Source organism: Lepeophtheirus salmonis, chromosome 13, assembly GCF_016086655.4.
Source record: "Lepeophtheirus salmonis chromosome 13, UVic_Lsal_1.4, whole genome shotgun sequence".
Taxonomy (NCBI): domain Eukaryota; kingdom Metazoa; phylum Arthropoda; class Copepoda; order Siphonostomatoida; family Caligidae; genus Lepeophtheirus; species Lepeophtheirus salmonis.
This window is the reverse complement of record NC_052143.2, coordinates 20,087,777-20,112,110: the sequence shown is the minus strand read 5'-3', so window position 1 is coordinate 20,112,110 and position 24,334 is coordinate 20,087,777. Positions and strand designations below refer to the sequence as shown.

Below are 24,334 nucleotides of genomic sequence, written 5' to 3'. Positions count from 1 at the left end.
TTTTGTTACTAAGAAAATGGTATCACAAAATTTTCCAGAATGCCCCCTGAGCCCATTAATCACAGAGATTCAAAAAAAGGAATCATAATATGAAAAATACTATTTCATCGGAGGAGGAAAACGAAAAAGAAGAGACTATCGGTATTAATAAGAAAGTGAAAATGTCGTGAAGTGTATAAGATGTAGATATGTCACACTTTGACGTTGCCAGATGTTGTCAAGAACAATTCAAAACAATGAAAGAAGGAAGAAAAACTGAAGGAAACAAAAATTTTAATGACAAACCTTTCTGGAATTTTTTTAATTAGGTTAGAGGGATAGTCAAGGAAATACAGTTACAGGATTTATTACAAGAAAATATTTGAGTATCTTAAACTCATTTAGGATGAAATGAATGTAAAAGTTGGGCCGGTTATATTATTAATAAAACAAAAAATTTGATCAACATGATTACTAAATTTAAACATATTTTTGGCATAACTAAAATAAATGAAGATGTTGGTTTTATATTAAGAGGCTTAAAGGGATTAAGAGAAATTCAAACCCCCTGAGAAGTGATTTTAAATATTGGCTCAGAAACAAATGTTGGGATTCTTAAAAAGATCCTGAGTAGATTTGGTTGGAGAAATAGGAATTATCAACCATAGAAGAGAATCCGAAGATGAAGAGAAAAAGGAGATTCTTGAAAATTTTAACAAATTGCTGGCTGGAATATAAAGAATATAAATTAAATTAAATCAAATCTCCCCGCAATTATTCCCGTGAATTCTATAAAAGTTGAGTTATCTTCAAAAATGAAAGAAGTGCAGTAATTGAAATGTTTAAATATGTACATATTAAAACTTTGTTCATAGGCATAAAGAACACTCCATATTGGGAGTTTGAAGAAAATTTCAGGAGAGAGCTAGGAATCCTAGTAGAATAAAATGTATCTCAGAAATGAAGGATACTAACGAAACCTTAAGTATAAAGAAGAAGGTGAAATGAATGGGAAAAAAAAGAAAAATAACCCATTAATACCAGTAGTCATAACCTTGATGAAGATTCTACCAAAGAAGAAGTAACAGTTGTCGAATATGTAAAAACTGCTAAATCTACAATTAAGCTTTATAAGATTGATCAATCTCTGGAAGATGAAAGAAACGTAGAATGCACTAATATTATGAAGACAAGTGAAGAACTATCAGGGGTAATCTTTGACATAAATAATTCTAGTCCCGAAGGACGACCCCTAAGAAAAGATTGGAAGATTGTTTTAAGAAATAGATCAGATTTTTCGAGGAAAACTTAAGCCAATATAAAGTCTGTAAATAATCTTATAAGAGGATTAGAGACTTTTGAAGAAGAGAAAAAGGGCATCCAATTCTTCAGAACCGTGACAGAACATCCAAAATATTAAAAAATGTTAGATATCGGAAGTGTGGCAGCATAAAAATATTTTTATTCAGATAAGTTATTTACGTGTATTTAAGAAATCATCATTTAAAGGTATGCCCCCACCCCCAATTTTTTGTTATGTAGAGTTTAAAGTTAAAGTTAATTTCAGGTAATGTTTATTCTATTTTGGACAAAAGTAAGCATAAAAAACAATTGACCATCTCTTGTTGTTTGGGTCTTTATGCGAAAATAGAATGTTGGAAATGAACTCAAATAATTCTTTTTTACACTGGGTACAATGTTCTGCTGATCTTTGTCATTAAAAAAGTGGCTAATCATCTTTCTAAGGGAATTTTTCTAATGATTAAAAGGGAATTAAAGCCTATGTGCCTAGCCAAGGACGTGAGTGGTAACTACTCTATCCTATTAATAAATTGAAGGGTACTGGGTAGAGATATTAAAATCGTATCAATTTACAGGCCTAATAAGGATGATCGGTCATTTTATAGGTTCATGGATTCTATGTTTTTGTCACTCTTCAAAATAATGAAAATGTAATATTAATGGGAGATTTTAATCTGGCTTTTGATCAGGAGAGAGATACATTAAATTACAAGAATACTAACAATAAGTATGCAAAGAAAGAATTAAAAAATATATTAAGTAAAAGAAATCAGGGGGATGCACCCATAAAAATTAAAAAAATTGACCATTCTTTTTTTATTTGAAGTGGGGAGTATGTTAGTGTGAGTTCGAGGCTTGACTATTTCCTTATATCTGAGGATTTAATTCCGATTATATTCGATTATGAAACGATAGTATTTGAGATGTGAGATCATAGTGCTATAATGTTAGCAATGTTAGATTTTAAAAAAAACATACCAAGGTTCATTGGAAATTTAATACGGGCTTACTGAATGATGATATCACTCATTCAAAATTTAAATATATTATGCAAGATATTCTTTACAAATTAAGCATAAATAGGATAAAATCGCTGTAACATGCATTAAAATTAATTATAGACTGCTCTGGAAGGGAGTATATTAAATTAGGTGTTCGATTGAGTCGACTTCCTACCTTTATACTATCGACAGTTCACTCGTTTTTCCATGGAGTTGAATTCGTTTTAGAGGGATTTAAAGTTCATTTTCAATTTTTATTAAGTTAAAAAGTTGTATAAGTGCACATTCCTCCTGTTCTGAACCAGAATTGGACATCAGCCATATTTATTCCACAAATATCTTGATTTTAAATCGAAATTTAGGAAAATGATCTTTTCTTTTTATTCTGCAAAATAATAGGGGCATTTCTCGAAGTAAGAAACACTCTCTAATTGAGTGGATCATGTTTTCCCATTTGTCACCCAGCCTTTGACGATGGCGAAAAGTAAAAGTGAACAGTATAATATAAATAAAACCGAGCCAAAAAAATGGAAATAACGTCAACCTGAAATGGGCGACCATCACATATAAAAAGTGGGGTAAGAGAACATCTCTAGATGGGAAAACAAGGTTCCAGGGAACTTCATAACAAAAATAACAAACTTGCTGCATGTAGGATAATAATCAGAAAGTGCAGCTCTCTCCGAATGAAAAAACTGAAAATCAAGGCCCTTGAAGTAATAAACGAAAGAGGGAGGGCTATTTTAATAAAACTTTTCCATCCAAAAGGCCTCAAAATTAAAAGCAGGAGTCGGTTGATCAACAAAAGTTTTTCCAATTGTAGCCTAAGAGTAAATTACTATATGCAGAAATTGCCAAGGAGACCACAGAAATCAACATTTTAAGAAAAAATGGTGATTAAATTTCTTTTGAGTTGCGTGGTGAATAAAAATAATAGACACATACTATATACGTATCTTATCCACCACAGAATCCTCCAAAAAACCGTTACCTAACTATGAGGGTCACCGCTACCCCAACAAAAGAGGGGTGATCTATGTCAGTAATTACGCTACAGAACAATACATACGAAGGGTTATCTTGAACGATACAACTCTCCCATCAATGCTGGCAAGAGAGGTGTATCGTTCAAGATACCCCTTCGTAGGTATTGTTTTGTAGCGTAATTACTGACATAGATCACCACTTTTTACTGTAGGTGTAGGATTTTTCCAATCGGTGTTAGAGGTTAGGTCGAACTCACCAAATCTGAAATAACACAGATTGGAAAAATCCTACACCTTGATGAGGATCAAACAGTATTTGAAAATCTGCAGGCTATTGACTTCACCCTGAAAGTGGCTATATATTTAAAAGTCGTGATGGCAAAAAGCAGTCCCAAATGAATATGTTCTTCGATTTGGCTGCCGAACCCCTATTATTGGACAAACTCGAAACAAAAGAAAAAAAAATTATTAGCTGCTCTTATATCAACACTCAACACTACAAAGCAGCTAACTCTGAATTAAAACTCAGAAAATCTCAAATAGCCTTAATGACAGAGCCTTACCCCAGTAACGGCTCAACATAAAGCCTCGCTCTAAGTAGGTATATAAACATGGGTCATAACTAAGTGCATGTATTCCAACTGCTAATAATTTACATGCATGGTTAGTTTTTCAGAATTCTCTTTTAACAGATATCCATCGCACTCATTAGAGAGATACCAAGCCATGCAAGAAGAGGAGGAAGATCTTCGTATTCTTAAATTTCGGAAATGTAAAAAAAAAATTAAACTAATTATTGATAGTAACTATAAAATTAAGTAGGACTTCAGATCAATTTCTGCGGCAGTAGCACATATACCCCTTTGTGTGGTCTTGTTCTTTGCAGTATATATGTTTAGTTTTATTGTGTATGTATGTGCTATGGTAAACAGCAATAAATTATTAACTAACTTACTAGATGTTAGATTAATCGAGGAAAGGAAAACAAGGCATGATAACCTACTCCTAGTCAAGGCAAGAAATATAGGTAGTGGAAAGATGTGAGGGTGTGGCAGAGTGAAGACAAATCCAAGGAATGTGACCAAAATGGTTACCAAGTTTTATCAAGAAATGTACAGGTGCAGAGACTGTATTGTCTATCATGAAAAGTCATGCATAAACTGGTTTTTTAACTAAGCATACTTTCATGGCGAGGTTAAAAATGGTGATATATTTAACTTTATAAAATTGTATGAGTTTTTAAGAAGTCGTTAGAAGAGAAAATTGGTGTTGAATAAATTATAACATTTATTAGGGCATTGACTAAAAAAAATTCCCTAGACATAATGGCTTTCCAATGGAATATTATAAGGAATATACTACACTTCTTTCCCCGTTGTTAGAAGATGCTTTCAAGGAAGGTATTTCTAATTAGTTTTTTTGAGAGAAACATTTCAATGGCAAAACTAATTCTTACACCTAAAAAGGGTTAGGATCTAAGATCTAAAGACAACCTTCGGCATTTAACTATGCTCAACATGTCGTATAAAATCTGTAATGGAACCTTAGTAATGAGATAAAGAAAGGTTTTCCCTCATATTTTAACTTGTCACAAAACAGGTTTGTTCCAGATAAAGTCATGGAATATATGTTCAGATGATTTAAGGATTCTATTGCAAAGGCAACTAAAAAAAATTCCAAAGTATGGACGAGTCATATTATGAAAGCATTCGATAGTAAATATATCACACGAATGGATAATAAAAATTGTGCACGGGCTCGAATTTAAGTTTTTAAGAATGGTGGAAAAAAGTCTTTGTGATCTTATTACCTTATATAGTATAATTTCAATTTGAATAGAGGATGCCGTCAAGGAAATTTCATCTCCCAGCTCTACTTATTATTGCCTACAATCCATTAGCTGAGGAAATCCATGTATCAAAATATATAAAGTTTATAAAAGTGGGAGGATATAAAATAAAATTGAAGCTATTGCTGATGAAATTAATATGATTTATTCATGAAGCCAAAAAGATGTACAGACCTCTTTTAACCAGACATTATATATTTCAGAGGGCAACGGGAAAAAACCAAAATTAAGGATTAATCTTAAAAAAGCACAGATAATGGCTGATTTTAAAGAATTTTCTCATTTTAATGGTATATATGGTACACCTCGGATGAAAGTACTAGGAACATTTATAGCTTTGGATGGAAGTAATGTTTTTGAAACATTAAAGTTATAAAGTAAAAGATCCAAAAAACAGCTTCAAGGTACGGAATTTTCGTAAACAAGAATATAGTGGCAGGAATTTAAAAAACGGAATTCAATATGAGTTATTTTAAATAAAATAAACTCATATTTTGAAACAGACACATTTTTTTAGATATTTTATGCAAGAAGATTGACGAAATATGTGATAATTTTTTCGAACCGGAAAGAAGAATTGTAATGATATCTTGGACTCGTATTAATTTACTCAAGAAGTTAGGCAGGCTTGGTTTTTTGATTTAAAGATTTTTGGAAAACAATGTTTTTTTCATGGTTCGGACAAATTTTTGATAAGGATTCCGTATGCACTAAAAAATTGGACCAAATATTTTTTTAAATAATGGGCACTGCATTAGAGGGAGAGAAAGGCAACGGAGCATGCAAAGTTATACTGATAAATAAGGATATAAGCCCATTCCGGAAAATATATGAAGTAATTAATAGGGAATTGGTGGAGAAAGTTTTAAAAAGAATTGAATGGCAGGAACCAGTTTTAGAAAATAGCAGATTGGTATATATTTAGGATACATCCATCAGAAGAAGGATATAGTTCTTGGGATATATTTTTAATAAAAATGATGAATTTTTCGGCGAATGAGATTTTGGAACGAGAATTAATTTTAAAAAGGGTTGTTTTTAAGAGAAACTAAATTGGCTCTACCGATAGTTTTTTTAATTGTATGAAAATAATAAGAAACAATAGACCGAGAATGCTTTCATTCGACAAATCAAAACAAAATTTATTTTTAGACCAAATAAAGAAAAAAAAAGATATGGTCGGCTTTAATGGCTAGTTTGGGAAATAATTAGAAGGCTTAGTAAGATGACTGACTATTCATTATTTTGGATGAAGTGCAGAGTGGTGACCATCTTATTAACCTAGAATAGTATATATCCTAGAACATCGGAAGAGAGAACATGTTTCTTTTATAAACAATCACTGAAGGCATCCTAATATTTTTTATTCTAGTGTAATTATATAATTAGTATAATGAACCAACTGAATGACTTTTTTTCTGTTTTGTTTTTTTCAATTTTAAGTTGAGTCTTGTGCACAAAGATTTTTGTTATTTTTATACCTACCCATATCAAGTGGAAATAAATTGCATAACTTCAAATATACAAGTACTGTTATATAAATTTAGATGAACAGGAACACCATTCCGTAAGTATTTTACGAAAATAGTATATTTAATATGTTAAAAAAACAAATATTTTTGTAAAATAATAAGTGGAAATACAATTGTACCGAGATATAAAAAAATATATCGAGGATCAAGGGGCTAAATCTCTCCCTACAATCACCGCCTATTTCTAACGTTTAACAGATTTGAGGAAATTTGACATGAAATTCCTTTTTATGTTTAGGTTGAATAAAAGTTAATTAACATATATAAATTTTTTTAAAAAATAAATAAAAATTTACAAGATTTTTTTTTCTATTTAAGTATATATTTTTAATTTGATGCATGTGTTTGCATAGTGTCCAGAAAAATAAACACCTCAATTTTATATGAAACTTGGCAGAGTTAATAAGATAAAGAAGAAATAATGAAATTTTGAAATTTTCATTTCTTGCAGTACCACTGGGACTCCTGACTCCCTCAAAGACTTCTTTCTTTTTCTGATATTTTTTTCTTTCTTTTTTTGTAGGGTGACACATGTTGTTGGATTTGCCAAAAGTGTCAAGACTACGAGTATATGGAGGATGAATTCACTTGTAAAGATTGTGGAAATGGCCGATGGCCTCATAATAACAAGTCTTTATGTTATGATTTGGAACTTCAGGTAATTCAATATACTTTTGTAGAGAGAAATCCAGACAGTAATTACCTACACATTTATATCAAAAGACTATATTCTATGTACCTATCTGTACTGTACATATGAATAATTCAAATGTTGTAGTTGGAACTTGTCTACTTATACTGGAAAAATTTTAATTTACTTTATTTCTTTTAACAATGATAACCAAAGAAGGATCATAAATATCTAGATTTTGAACATTGAAACACAAATTTCTGGCATATATACATCCGAGACCCAATACTTATAGTAGCATTCAATAACAGTTTTAACCTTGTTATTTAAATTAAGAGTTTTCATTACGCAACTAAACGACAGTTAAAACAAAAACAAACATGTTATGTTGATATCCCATGTCTCTCGAAGTGTAAAAATGTCTGATCAATAACAAAAAGGCAACGGGTGAGCGATCTCTTCTCAACCAGTGTTAATGCCAAACGACATATTCATTTGTACTGCCTACAACACCAAGAAGTAAATTATAGGCCCACACAGCCAAGAATAACGAAAAATTACTGCATCAACAATATGGTTGACTTCAGGCCTACCTCCATGTGGCCCTCCTCCAGTTCTGACATCAATTTTTGGGCATTGCAGTCTAAAGGCATCTTCGAGAATAATGTTTGCTGCACCTCTCTTCCAGTGTGTTGCAACATAGATACGGCAGGACAAGACAGTTCTTGCTTATGAAAGGAGATATGCTGAATAACATATAAATATCAATATAGTAAATCAATCGGTTCTAAAAACCAAATATACATAGTAACATAAAAGTGAGAAGATGTATAACCTTGATTCCTTATTGTAAACAATTATCTTATGAAGTTGTAAATAGAAAAACAATTCAATATGGAGCAACTCTGGAGCTATCCGCGCGTGGAAAATTACCATTTTTAAAGTGATGGGCGGTAACCTCTTTAAATTAAGGTCAAAACAACTGCTTGAAGCAGTTAAAGGCATCATTGAAGGCTGAAGTGGCATGGTGAAAGTCTCTGGACTTTGGTGTTTTTGTGCCCCCCCAAGGGAAGCTTTCCGAAGTTCCATACACAACAAACGACCAACTGAAGGCTGCCATAATCACTCCTAAAGCTTACTTAAGGCTAAGCTTTGTAAAAATACTCCTGGGCAAACGTTCTGTTCTAGGCTAAAACTGTTCATTAAAGAAAAAATGATTGTATTTATGTAATTTTCCAAAAATGTTGAAATTTAGATGAAGGACCCTGTACATAGCTTATTTAGGTCATGGTGTAGTAAATTGAAGCAAGAAAATACGTATTGTATTAAATTATTATTACTTTCTCTTTGTATAATAAAAAAATATGAGCAACTCATCATTTTATGAAATGAGCATACTATAAAATTAACATCATTATTTCACACAAATTACTTTGAGAATGAAGTTACTCTAATATATGTACATATACATTGTACAGAATAGTTGTAGTGGGGGCTATTAACGCCTAATACTCTGTTCATATATTGTCTTGGAGAGAATGTACATACATGTGCTTATTAAAATATATACTACTCATATGCCTTATTTTATGAAAAAGACTAAATATAAATATATTTATGTAGGAAGATAGTTTGAAACAGATGGGTACTAACACTCTTAAAATGAGTTATTTTGGAAAAATATAAGCTCATTGTGCTCCAAAGACAATATGGTTACAAATAAATAATAAAGTACTTTAAGTATACAATGCAATGCAATGAATTATAGTTTTATGAATAAATTGTAGTTATTTGGTTATATTAATAAATAACTTATATCTTTCTATTGTTCCGTTAAAAGGCTAAAGAATATTTGAGTTATTAAACCGATTTTTGGTGGATTAAGGGGCAAAGTAAAAATATGCCTCATTGTCCTATACATCTTTCTAATTGCCGGTATTGTTTGTCGTTGAGTCTTTACGTCAATTTTAAATGAAGTATTTCACAAAGTCAAAACTATGAAATCATACTCCACAAAATCACAAAAACAATACAGACAATAGGGAAGGGTCCATTGGGAAATTTGACATATCTTTACTTTGCTCGTTCTTCCACCAAAAATCGACTTATTATAACATGTTCCATTAAAATCTGAAAACTTTGAATTTTAAACTTCAACAAGATATAATTTATTAATTAAAACTATAATTTCTACTAAATTAGAACTCAAAATAAATGTGTGTCTGTGCTCTTTTAATCATTAATCTAACCCTCCTTAGCGGCAATGATGGCTTTCAAACGGCAACTGAAGACCTAGTACCCGTTGCAGATATAGTCTTATTTTATGACGTCCTACAGCTGGCCTATAGTGCTTTGAGGACCTAAGTGTTTGGATGACTTCAGCACTCTTCCGTTTTGATTCTGGTTTGAATTGGTGAATCCATGTTTCATCCATTGGAACGTACCTACGCTAAAACTCCTTCTTATTTTGGCTGAAAATTTCCAAACAGATCTTGGAATCATCTTCTCTTTGTTGTTTTTGCTCTGGTGTAAGCAAACGTGGCAAACCATTTGGAAAACTGTTTTTTCATACCCATATGTTCGTGTATCATGGTGTAAACACAAACTTTTGATAACTTCAGAGCGTCAGCTATCTCTTTGCGATTGCTCATGCTGACTTTTAGAGTTTTTTTCAATGTTTTCTCATTTGGCTGACCAAGTTGATCAGCATCACTGGTGTCCGAACGACCACGTTTGAAATCAGCAAACCATCGTTTGCTGGTTGTTTTTGATGGGACAGAGTATGTAAAACATTTTTCAAGCCTACATTGGGCTTCAACGCTGTTTTCCTCATCATAAAGCAATGATAAATCAACACACGAAATTGCTAAGATTCACATAAGTATCGTCGCTTAAACCACTGTAACTCGATAAATAATAAGCCAAATGTCATGAAACTTCGACAGTAACCTTTTGAATTTTTTTACTTCCAAAAAATATTTTATTAGTGATGCTATCTAGTAGCTAGGCCTAGGACTTATTGACCAATGTAATATTTTGTAACTAATTGTTTGTTTTTTAATATATCGGAGTATCTATTCATTATTTATTGAATTAGTTAGTGTTCTGATTTCAATGGACCAGCTGTTATGTACATATTGAATATCAAAAAATAAATACTATACATTATATTATATATGACAATAGTGTACTCAACTTACCAAATAAATTGTTCCCTTTTAACATAATAATTAAATGATTACTCAATGTGAACCTGAAATAATGAATATAAAAGTTTATTTGTTGTTTGCCAACAGAAATGCAATCTCCAACCAAAATAAAGAATAAAATGAGTAAGATTTTTCAAAAAAATAAGTACCATTAGAATATATAAAGGCCTAATCGGAGTAATTTGGATTTTTTTCTACATTCTTTGTTTGGTTTATATATTATATAGAACATACATATATAAATAAAGCGGAGCAATCTTGTCAAAGTACATATATAAACATTATAGTTTATACTTAATGCTCCGGTTTAGAATTTCAACTACTATTCTAAAAATCAATCTTCAAAAAAAAACAGTAAACACGCAAATTAACAAATATGATAAATATTCCTTAAACTTCTTAACACCCTTTTAAAGTACTTTGATGATTCCGTGAAATTTATGGAATGTACTGGATTTCTTCCCCTGCAAAATTCTAGAACTCACATCTTGATTTAGGAATTTTCAGTGTGACAGAGACATAGCGGGCTGAAGCTGCCAAGATGATGCAACATTTCGATGATTTTAGTCCCTTTAGGAATAAGAACTCTCATGTAAACTGGGAGATGAAAATTAAGACGCAAATAGTAATGGAATGGCAAGAACCTGTAGAAGATAATGTAAGGATTACGTGCATAGCTAAAACGTCGATTTAGAAAAAAATGGATTTTGTAGGGAAGTCTATGACATATCAAATTTTAATCCTACAGAAAGACTCAAGAGGGAGATATTTTTGGTGGAGGAAAATATAGAAAAGGGGGTAGTTTGAAGTTGGAACTGTCCGTTTTGTTTTATCATAGGAATAGAAAATGAATGCCTGAGACAGATTTTGGTGTAAAAGTTCACTAAGACGGTCTGTTTGGGTTAGATAGATTACAAGAGAGGACTAGAAAATCCCTTTATACTAAAATATAGGAGTCTAGAAAGTGGGTTTTATGGATTTTTCGCTTTACTGGTTCAAGTACAGTGTTATTACCAGCACTCTTACTTTTTGAAGTATATACAGCTAGACTTATGAAAAGAGGATCTGTATTTTCTGCAAAAGAGAAATAGATACAAAATTCATTCTTGATATGAATGCAGAGAGACAGGTAACAAATGGGATCATTTGACCAAATAATAATGTGAAACATATCAATTTTTCTGTTTTATTTATACTGGCCCAGAAAGAGAATTCATTAATTTTAGTATGTGCATATTTCAGAGTATTTTATATAAGTTTATATGTACAAAAAAACTATTTCTAACTAGAGTAAGAAAGCTACTTACATCTAAATTATTAATCATATTAGTTAAGAACTCATAAAAAATTAAACTTTCCCCCACCCCCTGAATATTATTGTGATCTATATTTAACTCAACCTAAGCAACTTATTTCATGAAAATTTCTAAATAAATACCAAAAACTAAATGTGCTAATAATAATTCAAAATCAACCTTTTTTAAAGGCAATTCTTTTAAGATGAAATTTAGGATCTATTCTATATTTTCAATTAGGATATAAAGCACTTGAAGAATAAATTAATAAAATATTTGCTTCTGTGTAAGATCCATCATTTTACTCGTTTTTTGGGTGGTTATGTACATTTTTCATTGAATTTAAACAAGATCAAGTAATAAATAATTCATTTTTCAAACGCTAAAATTTTTTTAGAAATTTGTTATTTTCATTGATTTTCATCTATAAATTTATTTCATGTCGATATGGCACAGAATCATAGTTATAACCTAAAAACTTGATTTAAAAATAAGGTTTTAAAGGTTAAAAGATTTAATTGTTATTTTAATGTTCGTTTGCTGAAATAACAATAATAAATGTGGATTTGAACCTGCGGGCGCTCCAAGATCTACATTTTGTTGCATAGTGTAGTTATTTGCTCTTTTTTTTTCTTCCTGATATGGAATTCTGTACTCAGGAAGTTTAACTACGTATATAATATTAAGCTTGTATTTGATTTATGAGATTTCATTTGGCGTTCATATGGTCCTCCAAATGAATGAACATTATTTTAATTTTCAAATCAGTGTGATAGATAATTCTTTTGATTCTTTAGTGGAAGTTTAAGCCTCTTTCGAAGAATTAATTAAATTTATAATTAATTGCAATGGAAAAAAATCTGTTGAAAAATATAAAAGTCTGTTTTTGTGTTGACGGACTATATTTGTGTTTGACATTGTCTACAACAAGAGTGACATTTTTTTTTTTTTCTCTCTGTAAAAATATGAACACCAATGTGATCATAACATATTTATTTTTGTTATATTTACAAAAGTATATGGACTGGACAACTGTTTACGCTATTATACCCATTGTGATATCTACTATTGGAATTCTCCTTACCTTGGCTACCCTCTGTATCTTTATAAAGTATAGGGATACTCCGTTGGTTCGAGCGTCTGGAAGGGAATTGTCATATGTTATACTCAGTGGTCTTCTACTTTGTTACTTAAACACATTTATTCTCATTGCACCTCCGGGGATCATCATTTGTACCATTCAAAGGTAGGATATATTGTTTTAAGTATTATTAATTTTGTACAGATAAGAAAGTAAGTGTAGTTTAAATATTTTTTTTATTACTAAAACGTGATTTGAACCAAAAAACATAAATAGATAAACTAAATCCTTTAAAAAGCCATTTACACTATGAATTTTATGAGTTATTTTATGTTTCAATCCGAGTTTTGTAGTAAATATCTTTGTATCGTGTTTTCACAACTTTTTCTGTTTTACATTATGCAAAATCTGATTTTTGTTTTGAAAATGTCCCATAAACAGGGTAGATTGTAACAACGAAATATGACGCATTTGATTTCATGATTTTTCTACCATTTATAATTACGTAATGGTGCAATAATTTTTTGGTGGTAAAATATACAGATTAATGTTTCATTTAGTAGCCAAGCCCCCACTATGGAGTAACAAACAACAGAAGATTTCAACCCTATTACATTTCCAAAGGCAGAATGTAGGTGCGCTGCAGTCATTATTGTGGTGAACATTAATTTGAATATTATCAATACTGATGTATCAAAGATGACAGGAATTAACAGGAAAAGGGTTAACAAATGCCCTGCCACACCTCCAAAACGACTCAGGATTGGCTCCTGATGCAATGCTACGACTAGGTGTCAAAGGGTATTTGGCATCCTAGCCACCCCGACCTGAATCTGATAAAATACATTGATTCAATGGTCAACAGAGGTCCCTATACAAAAAAGAAGTCCCAGATTGACTCTATTGTCCTAGAATTTAAGTATTTAGATCGGGATCTAGTTCAGCAAGTGCATCGAGACTATTATTTTGGTCAACGGAGGCTATATTGAGTAAAATATATCTGTAATGATCGATTGTGCAATTTTTAGGTTAATTTAAAGTAGATAGATCAAAAGAAGTAAATGGCATTGTTATACTCTTTGTATACATAAATATATTTGTTTGTATATTTAACATTAAAAGTGTATCGAACATTAGTACTGTGTTGCTTCAAGTCACAAAAGGGAGAAAAAAATACATCCATTTACTTTTAATAGTTGTTGCATATAATACTACAATCTTTCTCTTCTCTATATATTAAATACGAATGGTTGTGCATACGTGTGTGTCCGGGAATCACAACCAAACCAATGAATGGTGTTTACTGAAATTGTTCATGTAGGTTCTTATGGCTCCAGAAGTGGCTCTGGTAACAATTTTTTTCACTTGACTAACAAACAACCACTTCACATAAATAAGAGAATAAAAATCGTTATATTTTACGAATTCTTTTCACTACATGTTGGTATGTATCTTTGCAAACTTTTTTAGAACGAGATTGTAAGGTTGAGAGAAGAAAAAAAGAAGAGAGAATAAAACAAAGGAAATTTGATAAAAATATGAAAGTTAGCAAACGACAGTTCAAAATGAATATTTTTTTATACAAGGAAAAAAATAAAGAGAAGTGCCCTTGACTTTTTTTAAATATTTAGTTAAAATATAAGTTTTTGATAGTTTTTGAATGGGCTAAAAAAGTTAGATCTAAAATTAAAATAAAATTTCTTTATTTGTGGTTTGAGAATTGTATGAAAGCTTAATTTATGAAATATTTCTCGTACACTTATAAATGTCAATACTAAAGTTTTTCAACACCAATTAAATCAAAAAAAACAGTCATGTTTTAACCCTTCAGAGCTCATATTGAAAACTGATTTACACATTTCAACAAATTAAAGGATATAAATTATTTTTAATTTATCTATATATCCAAAATATACTCCTTAACTATTCTTGTAAAAAAAAAGTTTAAAAAAATCATGTTTCAAGATATATAAAATTAAAAGAAAACTCTTTATATTGAAATGAATATTTTTTGAAATTGGTCTAAAGTTTAAAAATACACTTGGCATCAATACAAAATAATATATCAAATAATATTGATGTAAAATAAAAGAAAAATTGATCAATATGATGTGATGCTATAAAAAAAGGATTTACATGGATATATATTTTGTTATATTAAGCAATACCACATTTATTTAATAGGAAATTAAGTTATTTGTATCAACACAAATGTATGCCAATAAAGTGTATACATTTAATTTATTGCATTTTTTTTTTCTCAAATAATCTAAGAAAAACTGCTGGTATTTTCATTGTATTTATTCTACATGTGTTGAAAACTAAGAAAAAATGTTTATATTAGCAGAAAACTTTCCGTTTGAATTATGTTGCAACATTGAAACCTAATTAGGCATGTACCTACGTACAACCATGTCAGCATGTATGAATAGGCCTCTTATATATGCATCAATGTTAACGTTGATATTGAAATAATAATTATGTTTTAATCAATCTGTTTACCCATTGATATTCAAATATTAGGTTGTATAATTATATATTTCCAAAAAATGATTAGATTAAAGATATTTTTACAAATTTTTAATTTAATCCTCATGTGGGGAAATTTTTGATTTTTTTCACGTAATATACGATTAATACATAGGGTGGGGCAACATAACATCATTTTTTTTAGAAAACATAGCAACTTGGAGTAGAAGTAATAGACGGGTAGTCGTTGTTTTATTCTAGAGGCGAGATTATTAATTTTTTTAAACAGTCAGTTGCTATTATAAGTTTGAGTAGTGAAGAACATGCGTTTGCTATCAAAAAATAAATATTGCTAAAATTATTTTTAAAGAATACTTTATTAAATTAAAATAATTACAATTTAGCTCTTGTGCTTTTATTGGGGCGATTTAAGAAATTCCTTTAATGATTTTAATTTTTATTATACAGAAAATAATTTTTCATAATTTTAAATTTGCAAATTATTTGAATGTATTTAACTCCACAAATAATTACACTATACTACCAAAATGGATTCCACCAAATTTAGAGTTCTGCAAGAATTTTAAATTATTAAAAAAAAGTACTTAGTGTTGGAGTTAATGAAAAGAGTGATTGCCGTCAAATATAATTATTGCCATAAAATGGTTTGACAGAATATCTTAAATAATTAAATAAATTACCATTTCGGTCCTGAGTTTATATTATTTCGATGTATTTAAGTCAGTTTATGGTTTCAATAAACTATTTTTTGAATTAAATTTCATAATTTGAAATTTATACATTCTTTGAACGCAAATTACTCCACATTTAATTATGTTTGAGACCTGAAATCGGTTGTCCAATGTGGTGTTATGTAATAATTATAAATTTGTCCAAACTAAGTAATTAAAACCGGATTTATTCTAGACAATCAAACGAATTTTAAGACTTTTATGAAATTGCAATTATGTTGTAGCTACATGTCGGCTTCAAGGATGTTTTATGCTAAAGATTGGGGTAATATTAATAAAAATAAGTAACTGTTTTGCAAATATAAATAAATTTTTATTTCATTTTATATAAAGGAGTTTTTAGGGGAGTTTCAACTCGTGTAAAAATTGGTATATGTATGTTTAACAATACAAAAATGTTATATGACAATGGATTGGATAATTTATGTTATATTTTTCTAACTATGGACCTCAAATTTAGAAAAAAAGATTTAATTCAATAAGACTTTTATTTTGTGTAAAATAAGTTTTTACAAAAGTTGTTAAGAAAATTCTATGTAACAAAACCCGTACGTTTTGGCTGCAAATATATATATATATTTTTTTATTTTTTGAGCATTATCACAAAAGAACTGAATTTCCAAATATCACCTCAATCGATCCATTCGTCTTTGAGTCTATAGGTAAGAGACAAAGAGTAATAAAATTATATTTTCTTGGCTTAAAAAATTATGATTGATAAATTGCTATATTATTTTTAATATTTTCCTTTTAATAAGTTATTTTTTATACATGATTCACATATATAAAAAAGTACTTAAGATAAAAAATAGTAAAAAAAATCATTTTCTAATTTAATTAATAAATGAAAAAATTTATTAGAAGTATATAACATATATTAATCAGGAAAGGGTAATATAATCAATTTCTAATCTTCCATATGAATGCTTTCTCTAATTAACCTTGTGGTTTTGATATCAAAAAGATATGAAGATATTCCGGTTCTTTTAGAAACGGAACATAAGTATAAATAACTTATTAATTCGTTTATTCGTCAAAAATAATAAATTATGAAATAGCCATGACGTATCAAGTCAGAATAGGTAATTTACAGTTGACATAAAAAACATGTGTGTATTTGTGTTAGCAACGTGACGCCGTAACATATAGTCAAACCAATAATCAATACATCACACATTTTATTACACACATCTAAGAAAGGTGAAAAATGATTTATTAAATGTCAAAAAAAGATAGGAACAAAATGTAAAATATTGAATGATCACATCGATACTTTGTCAAAAAAATACTTAAAGAAAATTTATAATAACTCTCACAAATGGTAGTCTGTCAAAAATTTATGGCATTCATAATATTAATATTCAGTTTTTGTATTTTTGTGTCTTTTTACAAAAAAATAAATGTAAGGAATTATGGCAGAACAATTTTATTCGAAATATTCAATTGGATTTATCTTGTAGTTTATGTTAAAATTTAATTCATTTTTATAACGATATCATTGATACATATCATTTAAAAAATGGGCAATGAAGCCATAAACATATATAGTTTAAAATAATATAATCTACCATTATTTTTTTTTTTTAACCTTTAAATTAACGTACTGACAACTTAGGAATGTTCGGGAGATGAGTAGCAAGGCTGACATTACGTTTCATTAAACTAGCAGCGGGCAGCAATGAAATAAAAAAGTAAAAACTCCTCTACGTATCGAGCAGGAATGACTCCGATGTCAATCCTCAATTATACTTCGAGTCCAACAAGGACTTTTAACTACTCAATGAATCCCAAGTCTTACTTTTTGACTTTCACGCATTAGTCATTACTGTATACTTTTATGCGCTCTCTTCAAGAATAATGATAACAGCCTTGGAAAAATACACAAATTCAGGGAGCATTTGCAAAAATTTATTATCATATTATTTTCATATAATTATAATAGTACTTATACCTTTGGCTGTATAAAAGAAAATTAATTATAAATTATGCAAGTAATATAATAATGGTGAGATAAGTATTCATAGAGCCCTCCAATTCAAATGCATTTTATATTTAATTGACGGCATATAAAGATTTTTTTTAATGAATGCTAAATTATAAAATTTAAATATTCGTATGGAGATTTAATTAGTCGAATAGGATAATTAAATTTTAATTTAAAAGTAATATTATTGTTCAAAACGGTATATTATACAGGATGCATCAAAATAATATCCTTTTTTATAAAGTGCAGAAATCATGCTGTATTAATAGTAGTCAGATCGGCGTAATTTCATTCCAGAAACGAGATTCTGAAGTTGTTTTAGAAATAAAGTCAGTTACTATCATTTATTGGAGTAGTGAGGAACGTATGCTGCCGTCAAAATCAAAAATTGCATTGACATATTATTTTTTAAATTGAACTAATTGTAATTGAACTTTTCAAGTTTTTTTGTTATGAATTATGAATATTGGGTAATTTTCTAATTTTTAAAATATAAAATACAACAATTTTAATTCAATTTCAGTAATCAGAATTTGTAAAATTTGTGAAATACTTCTGTTGCTTAAATTTCCTGGTATTTATTTTATTTTATTTCTAAAGTGAGTACTTTCAAATACATAGATATATATTAAAATAATTGATAGATATTGTTTTCATAATGCAATAATGATTATCATTTTATTTAAGTAGTTACTTTTAAACAAAAACTCTTAATTATAAGACCCTGTATCAACATTAAAAATACTTTAAAAGAATATATCTCTGTTATTAAAATAATTATAACAATAGAAGAAGATACACTTATCAAAAATATAAATATATAAACTAAATTTTTTGAACTCATAAGCAATCTGATAAACAGTTTCATTGTACATTTCGTTACACATTAAAGAGAATTAAACTAACCTCAATGGATAATCAGTTTTCAATTAAGAAATTTAAGGAACAGTTTTATATTTCTGGTCAATGTTATTTCCAAAGATTAATATATAAATAGGAATATGCATTGATGATATATTACGCAAATAGTATGTTAACTACTTCACTATAAGGAGGGCAATGATATAAACAAATATTTATTAGATCCGACGGCTTCAAAATAAAAGTTTGCACTTTTTTACGCATTAATGTTTCTTCAATGATGAATAACTTAAACAGAGGTTAACATATGCATAAACAGTAAAAGTCGTATATATATGTTTTAAATAGATTTTAACATTTTACGCAAAATAATTAACATTCTATACACATATGATGCCACATTCCTGGAAAATCTTTATCTTATTCACTATATATTTTTTTTGTGCATCACTACACCTTATCTTAAAATAAATTTCACTAATACATTCAATAAGAAATAGTTTCAAATCAAAGTGCCAATTATTCCTCTGTAAGTGGATTCAGATATTATTTTTAACGAGATTTATAAGCATGTTTCTGAAACATTCAATCTAATTGCATGCAATTCTTTACTTATTTAGATAATCCCTTATTCAGGATGTATTTGTATATTTGACCAATTTTTATCGAGATTTACTGATTTTTAATAACTGTTTTGCCGAAAAGTCGCTCCAATGTTTTTCTTTTGATTTCTGGAATTATACTTTATATTAATGTGAACACTGAGGTCTACAACTACAGGTGTAGTTGTACAAAATTACAAAATTTTAGTTATATTTTATAAAATACACGCACCCTCATCAGAAACTGATGGCTAATAATTTTAAAATTTAAATTTGGAGTGTTAAACATTAAAAAATAAAAAATAATTTAATTGTTATCTTGTTACATTTTTTCCTTCATTTTAATGTTAATACATATCCGTAGGATTACTATTAAACATAACTTGCATAAACATTCAAATAGGAATAATTGAGTGTTCCGCATCAAGTATAATTTGAAAAATGTCTCTGAATATGATAATTAGTAATAATAAATTTACAAAGACTTACCAAGAGGCTCTAGAGATTCACTTTTGAGATTGTAAGATCACCTTATCTATTACTGTTTTTAGATTCTAAATTATTTTAATGAACTGATTTCAATTCCTGATACAAAGTACTTTATTTTTTAATTTTGTTAACCTGTTTATTAAATTTCACCTACCGAACGACTTTATATTATTTTATTAAAAACTAATTTGATTTTATAATTTTTGCTGAGTAAAAGTACATAAAAGTTTCTTTACATAAGGGATATAAACCAAGAGCAAATAATGTCAAATGTCACTATTTACCAAAAATTGAATTAATATCTTATTTATATGTAAACTTCTCCTTACTTGACACATAGTCTATGAAAATTTCAATGCCTGCCTTTCGTAGAACTTAATTTACAAAAATAAAACATAGTTTTTTTATTGATTAGTTATTGCTCTTATATTTTTCTCTATTAAGGACTGATTTATTCCCTCATCGGGGATTCACAAAAGGTTTATTATTAAGAAGAACAGATTGTGTGTTTTTTTTTTCTTCAAAATATGACTCTAGTAATGTATATCTCGTGTTATATAAGTGCAATCAGTTTATGATATATAGTGTCAGAATGATAAGATTTTGTACTAAAAAAACTTTTTCATTCGTTGTATGATTTTTTGACTCAGTATTTTTTTGTAGCATGCATGCAACATTTAAAATTTTTTCTTTCATAATGATAAAAATGCATCTCAGGCGGGTGAAAATGAAGATATTGTTTTTGGTTCTGATACAATAATAGCCAATTTTTGACAATTTTGGTTTAGTCGATTCCCTTGCTTTAAATTTGATATCAAATATCCATTTAACAAATAGTAAAAAATGTAGATATAAAAAGGAAATTGTCGAGTCCAGCTGTCATGTAAACACTGTTTTTATTTACATAGAAATAAACATTGATATAAAAAAAAAATTAAACAAAAATTTGGATTTCATTTTTATAAATGAACAAAAAAGTAACTTAACTATTCTCTAAACTTGACCAAAAAGATATTTCAAGTACAGTTTAAAAATCTAAACTTGTTAAAATCTATAATTACCAATGAGTTGTTTGACTTTTTCTAAATGTATGTATATAAAAGTGAAAAATTGGTTTAAAATATATAACTAAATATGTTTATGTAGCTATAAATAACCAACCAGCTTTTTTAAGGACTTATTAATTAATTTAAAAAAACAACAACAGAAACAACACCTTATTCACCTGGGTGTTAAATAACACTTAACAACAGATAATTATTTGTTATGACGTTTTTTAATTATGTTATTCAATAGCTTACTTATATACAAACAATGTTATATATTATTTTTTAATTGGCATTCACGTGATATCAATACATATATGTTACTTAATCTTACTATCAAAAGAAAGCTTTATACAACAAAAAAAAAACCTAAATAAATATAAAGGAATAGGCACATTGCACATACTAAAATCTATTAATCAGAAGTTTTTAGGTGCATATACAATTTATGGTTTCTGATAAGGCATAATTTATATACCTAATATGTATGTATTGCTAGTACATATTTTAGTAAGGAATTGACATGTAATTATTGAAAAAAGTTAATATTTATTATGGATATAAAAAATTATGCGAATACCATAAATATTATAAATTGATGATTAGTACTTTAATTAATATTATTTTATTTAAAAAAAAAAAGTTTAAACTTTGCATTTCTAATATTTTTGCATTCGTTTTTTGTCATTTCAGTATAACATTGGTCTAAATATAAAAATAACTTATATATAAAAGTATTTTTTATTTGTCTTATGTACTTAAAATTTAATTTTTCAATAATTTTTAATGAATAAACATAAGTAAACAGAGTGGGGACCCAAACATAGAGTAAGATTATATTACGAAAAACGGGATTTTTATGGAATCAAGAAAAGTTGCCTCAAGACCAATTAGTGAAATCTTTAAATAGTATATTTACATATAGTTTTTATTTTTTCTGTCCTCCTTCATAAACTTTATCAGCCCTTAGACATCGGGAGTCAGATTGGAGCTTGTGACGATGAAGTCCGTGTCCATGGAGTACCACGCTGTTATGATAGCAACTCTGAGAGAATCGAAATTTGAATTAATAGGGGATGTAGACATTCTTCTCCAAGATACTCAAACAGTAAAGTTTAGATATATTATGTCAAGGTTGCAGAAAGACCACATTGAGGCAGACCAGAAGTCAGTCATATTTTTGCTGAATAAGATTTGGTTCTCCTTGGCTTTATGGTGCTGAAAAAGACTGTAATGGACTTCTTGATATTTTAAACAGTCTGAATGGAAACCCCAAAAGTATTTGCAGCCTTCTCGGCATCGACACAGTCGTGGAGAAGATTGCACATGCTTTGCCATTTTCGTTGAATCCAAAAATTTACCGTTACATACATTGAATAAACCAAAACTTGTTTATTTTTATTTTATATGTTGCTTACATGAAATGAAATCATGCAATTAAAAATAACAGGAATAAAATCGTAATTAAATACTACGGAAAGTTTTGAGTCCCCATTCTATACATAATTTCACTTCAAATCTATCATTTGTGGTTTTTATTAAAAAAGATATATTCTTCACATAAAAAACCAAATAATTTTACAAATAATTTGCTATATTCTATAAAGTTAAACTTACAATTTTTATTTTCCTAAAATTATATAGAGCATTGACTGCTCTGTTTTTAAAATATTATTTCAAAATATTCCTATGGCATTTGAATAGAAACATTTATTAGTTCATCAAATTGCATTCCCATTTTTTGACAAAAAAATGCCTTTCCTAATCCTTTCATGTAAATGAGAGTGTTTTTTTAGAGATGAATTGAATATTTTATCAAATCTAAGTCTATTAATATCTATTTATATAAATATAAATAGATATTAATAAAAGCTTATCCATAAAAATCCTATAAATGCTTTTCAAAATGAACGTTTAGTAACAGAGTTTATATCCTGTCTGTTGGATAATAGGTTTCATGCTAACATGTACTATTAATAAATGGAAAAATAAATTCTACTTTACTTATACTTCAATGTTTTTTTACTATAATAATTTATAATTTTGATCAAATATGGTTCAAATATTAAAATACAAATATAGCAAATAAAAAGTATAATTTAATTCAAAGATCATATTACATAACTTCTTAATAAGATATTGTTTTACTCTTTGAAAAAAGACAAATTTCAGAAACAAATGTAATTTGAAAACTTATAAGTTCGATAACAAATATATATTTATAATCCTCTAAAATCCTTCGCTGACTAATAAATATGTTTATTGTAACATTTGTAATTCATGTTGTTGGGTCTTATTATGAAAGTAATACATTGTAATACTTACGTAGACATCTAGTCACTACATAAAGCACCTATACCGTCTAAAAATAAACACTACAGTTGATAAGAGTATCGATGAATATATATGTAATTTAAAGAATGTTGAAGGTACATTTAATATTACTGAACACGAATATACTGATCCTTCCGTATTTTAAAAAGCTCTGTATAAAATGGTCTAGGGAGTAGAAAAAACTTTATTATTCCAAGGCGTGTTACTATACAAAGCTGGGTTATGAAGTTGCAAAATATTTTAATTAAAATCGTTCTTAATATTGATGTGATACACATATTTTCAGCACTGTTAACATAGTTTTATTACTATTAGACTTATCAAAACAGTTGGTAGCCATGGTTTACTTCTAGCCTGCCTCCATTTAGCCCTCCTCCATCCCTGACTGTAGCTCCCTAGACTTTGAAGTTTAGAACAACTTTGTGAAAAAATGTCTGCCGCACCTAATTTTGATTTAATAACAATAACATTCTCGACACGCCGATGAAGGCTCTCCAAAAGTCAACTTTATTATTTCTGAAGAAGTTTTGTCTCTTCTTGGTATATTGGGCTGTTATAGACTTCTTGATCTTTTAAGCAGTCTGAATTGAAATGCTAAAGGTCTCTACAGCCTTCTTGGTACTGACACTCCATTGGGGGAGGAAATCGAACACGCGTTGATTTTTTTGTTGATGCTCTTACATATTTACACTTACAAACGTTTATTTATTTATTTTCAGCTGTTGTTTTGTTCATAATGAAACTTCACAGTTTAAAATAATGGGATAATATTGTAAATAAATAGTAATGCATGTTTTGGCTCCCCACTTTGTTCATCAAATCATAATTTTACATTCTGAAAACTATGGTTTTTTTTTGACAAAGTTATAGGATGCTTTACTACTGTTTGTATAGTATTTTGACAGTTATGGCACATTAACAAAGTAAACAAT

At 28.7% G+C, this 24,334-nt stretch overlaps 1 protein-coding gene across 1 annotated transcript in view; it reads left to right on the top strand.

Moving 5' to 3' along the window:
- Nucleotides 1-24,334, top strand: part of LOC121128203 (metabotropic glutamate receptor-like) — a 214,120-nt gene that overhangs the window by 176,032 nt on the left and 13,754 nt on the right. Inside the window, 2 exon segments of the mRNA XM_040723780.2 lie at nucleotides 7,173-7,307; nucleotides 12,801-13,030. Coding sequence (XP_040579714.2) covers nucleotides 7,173-7,307; nucleotides 12,801-13,030 — 365 coding nt within the window.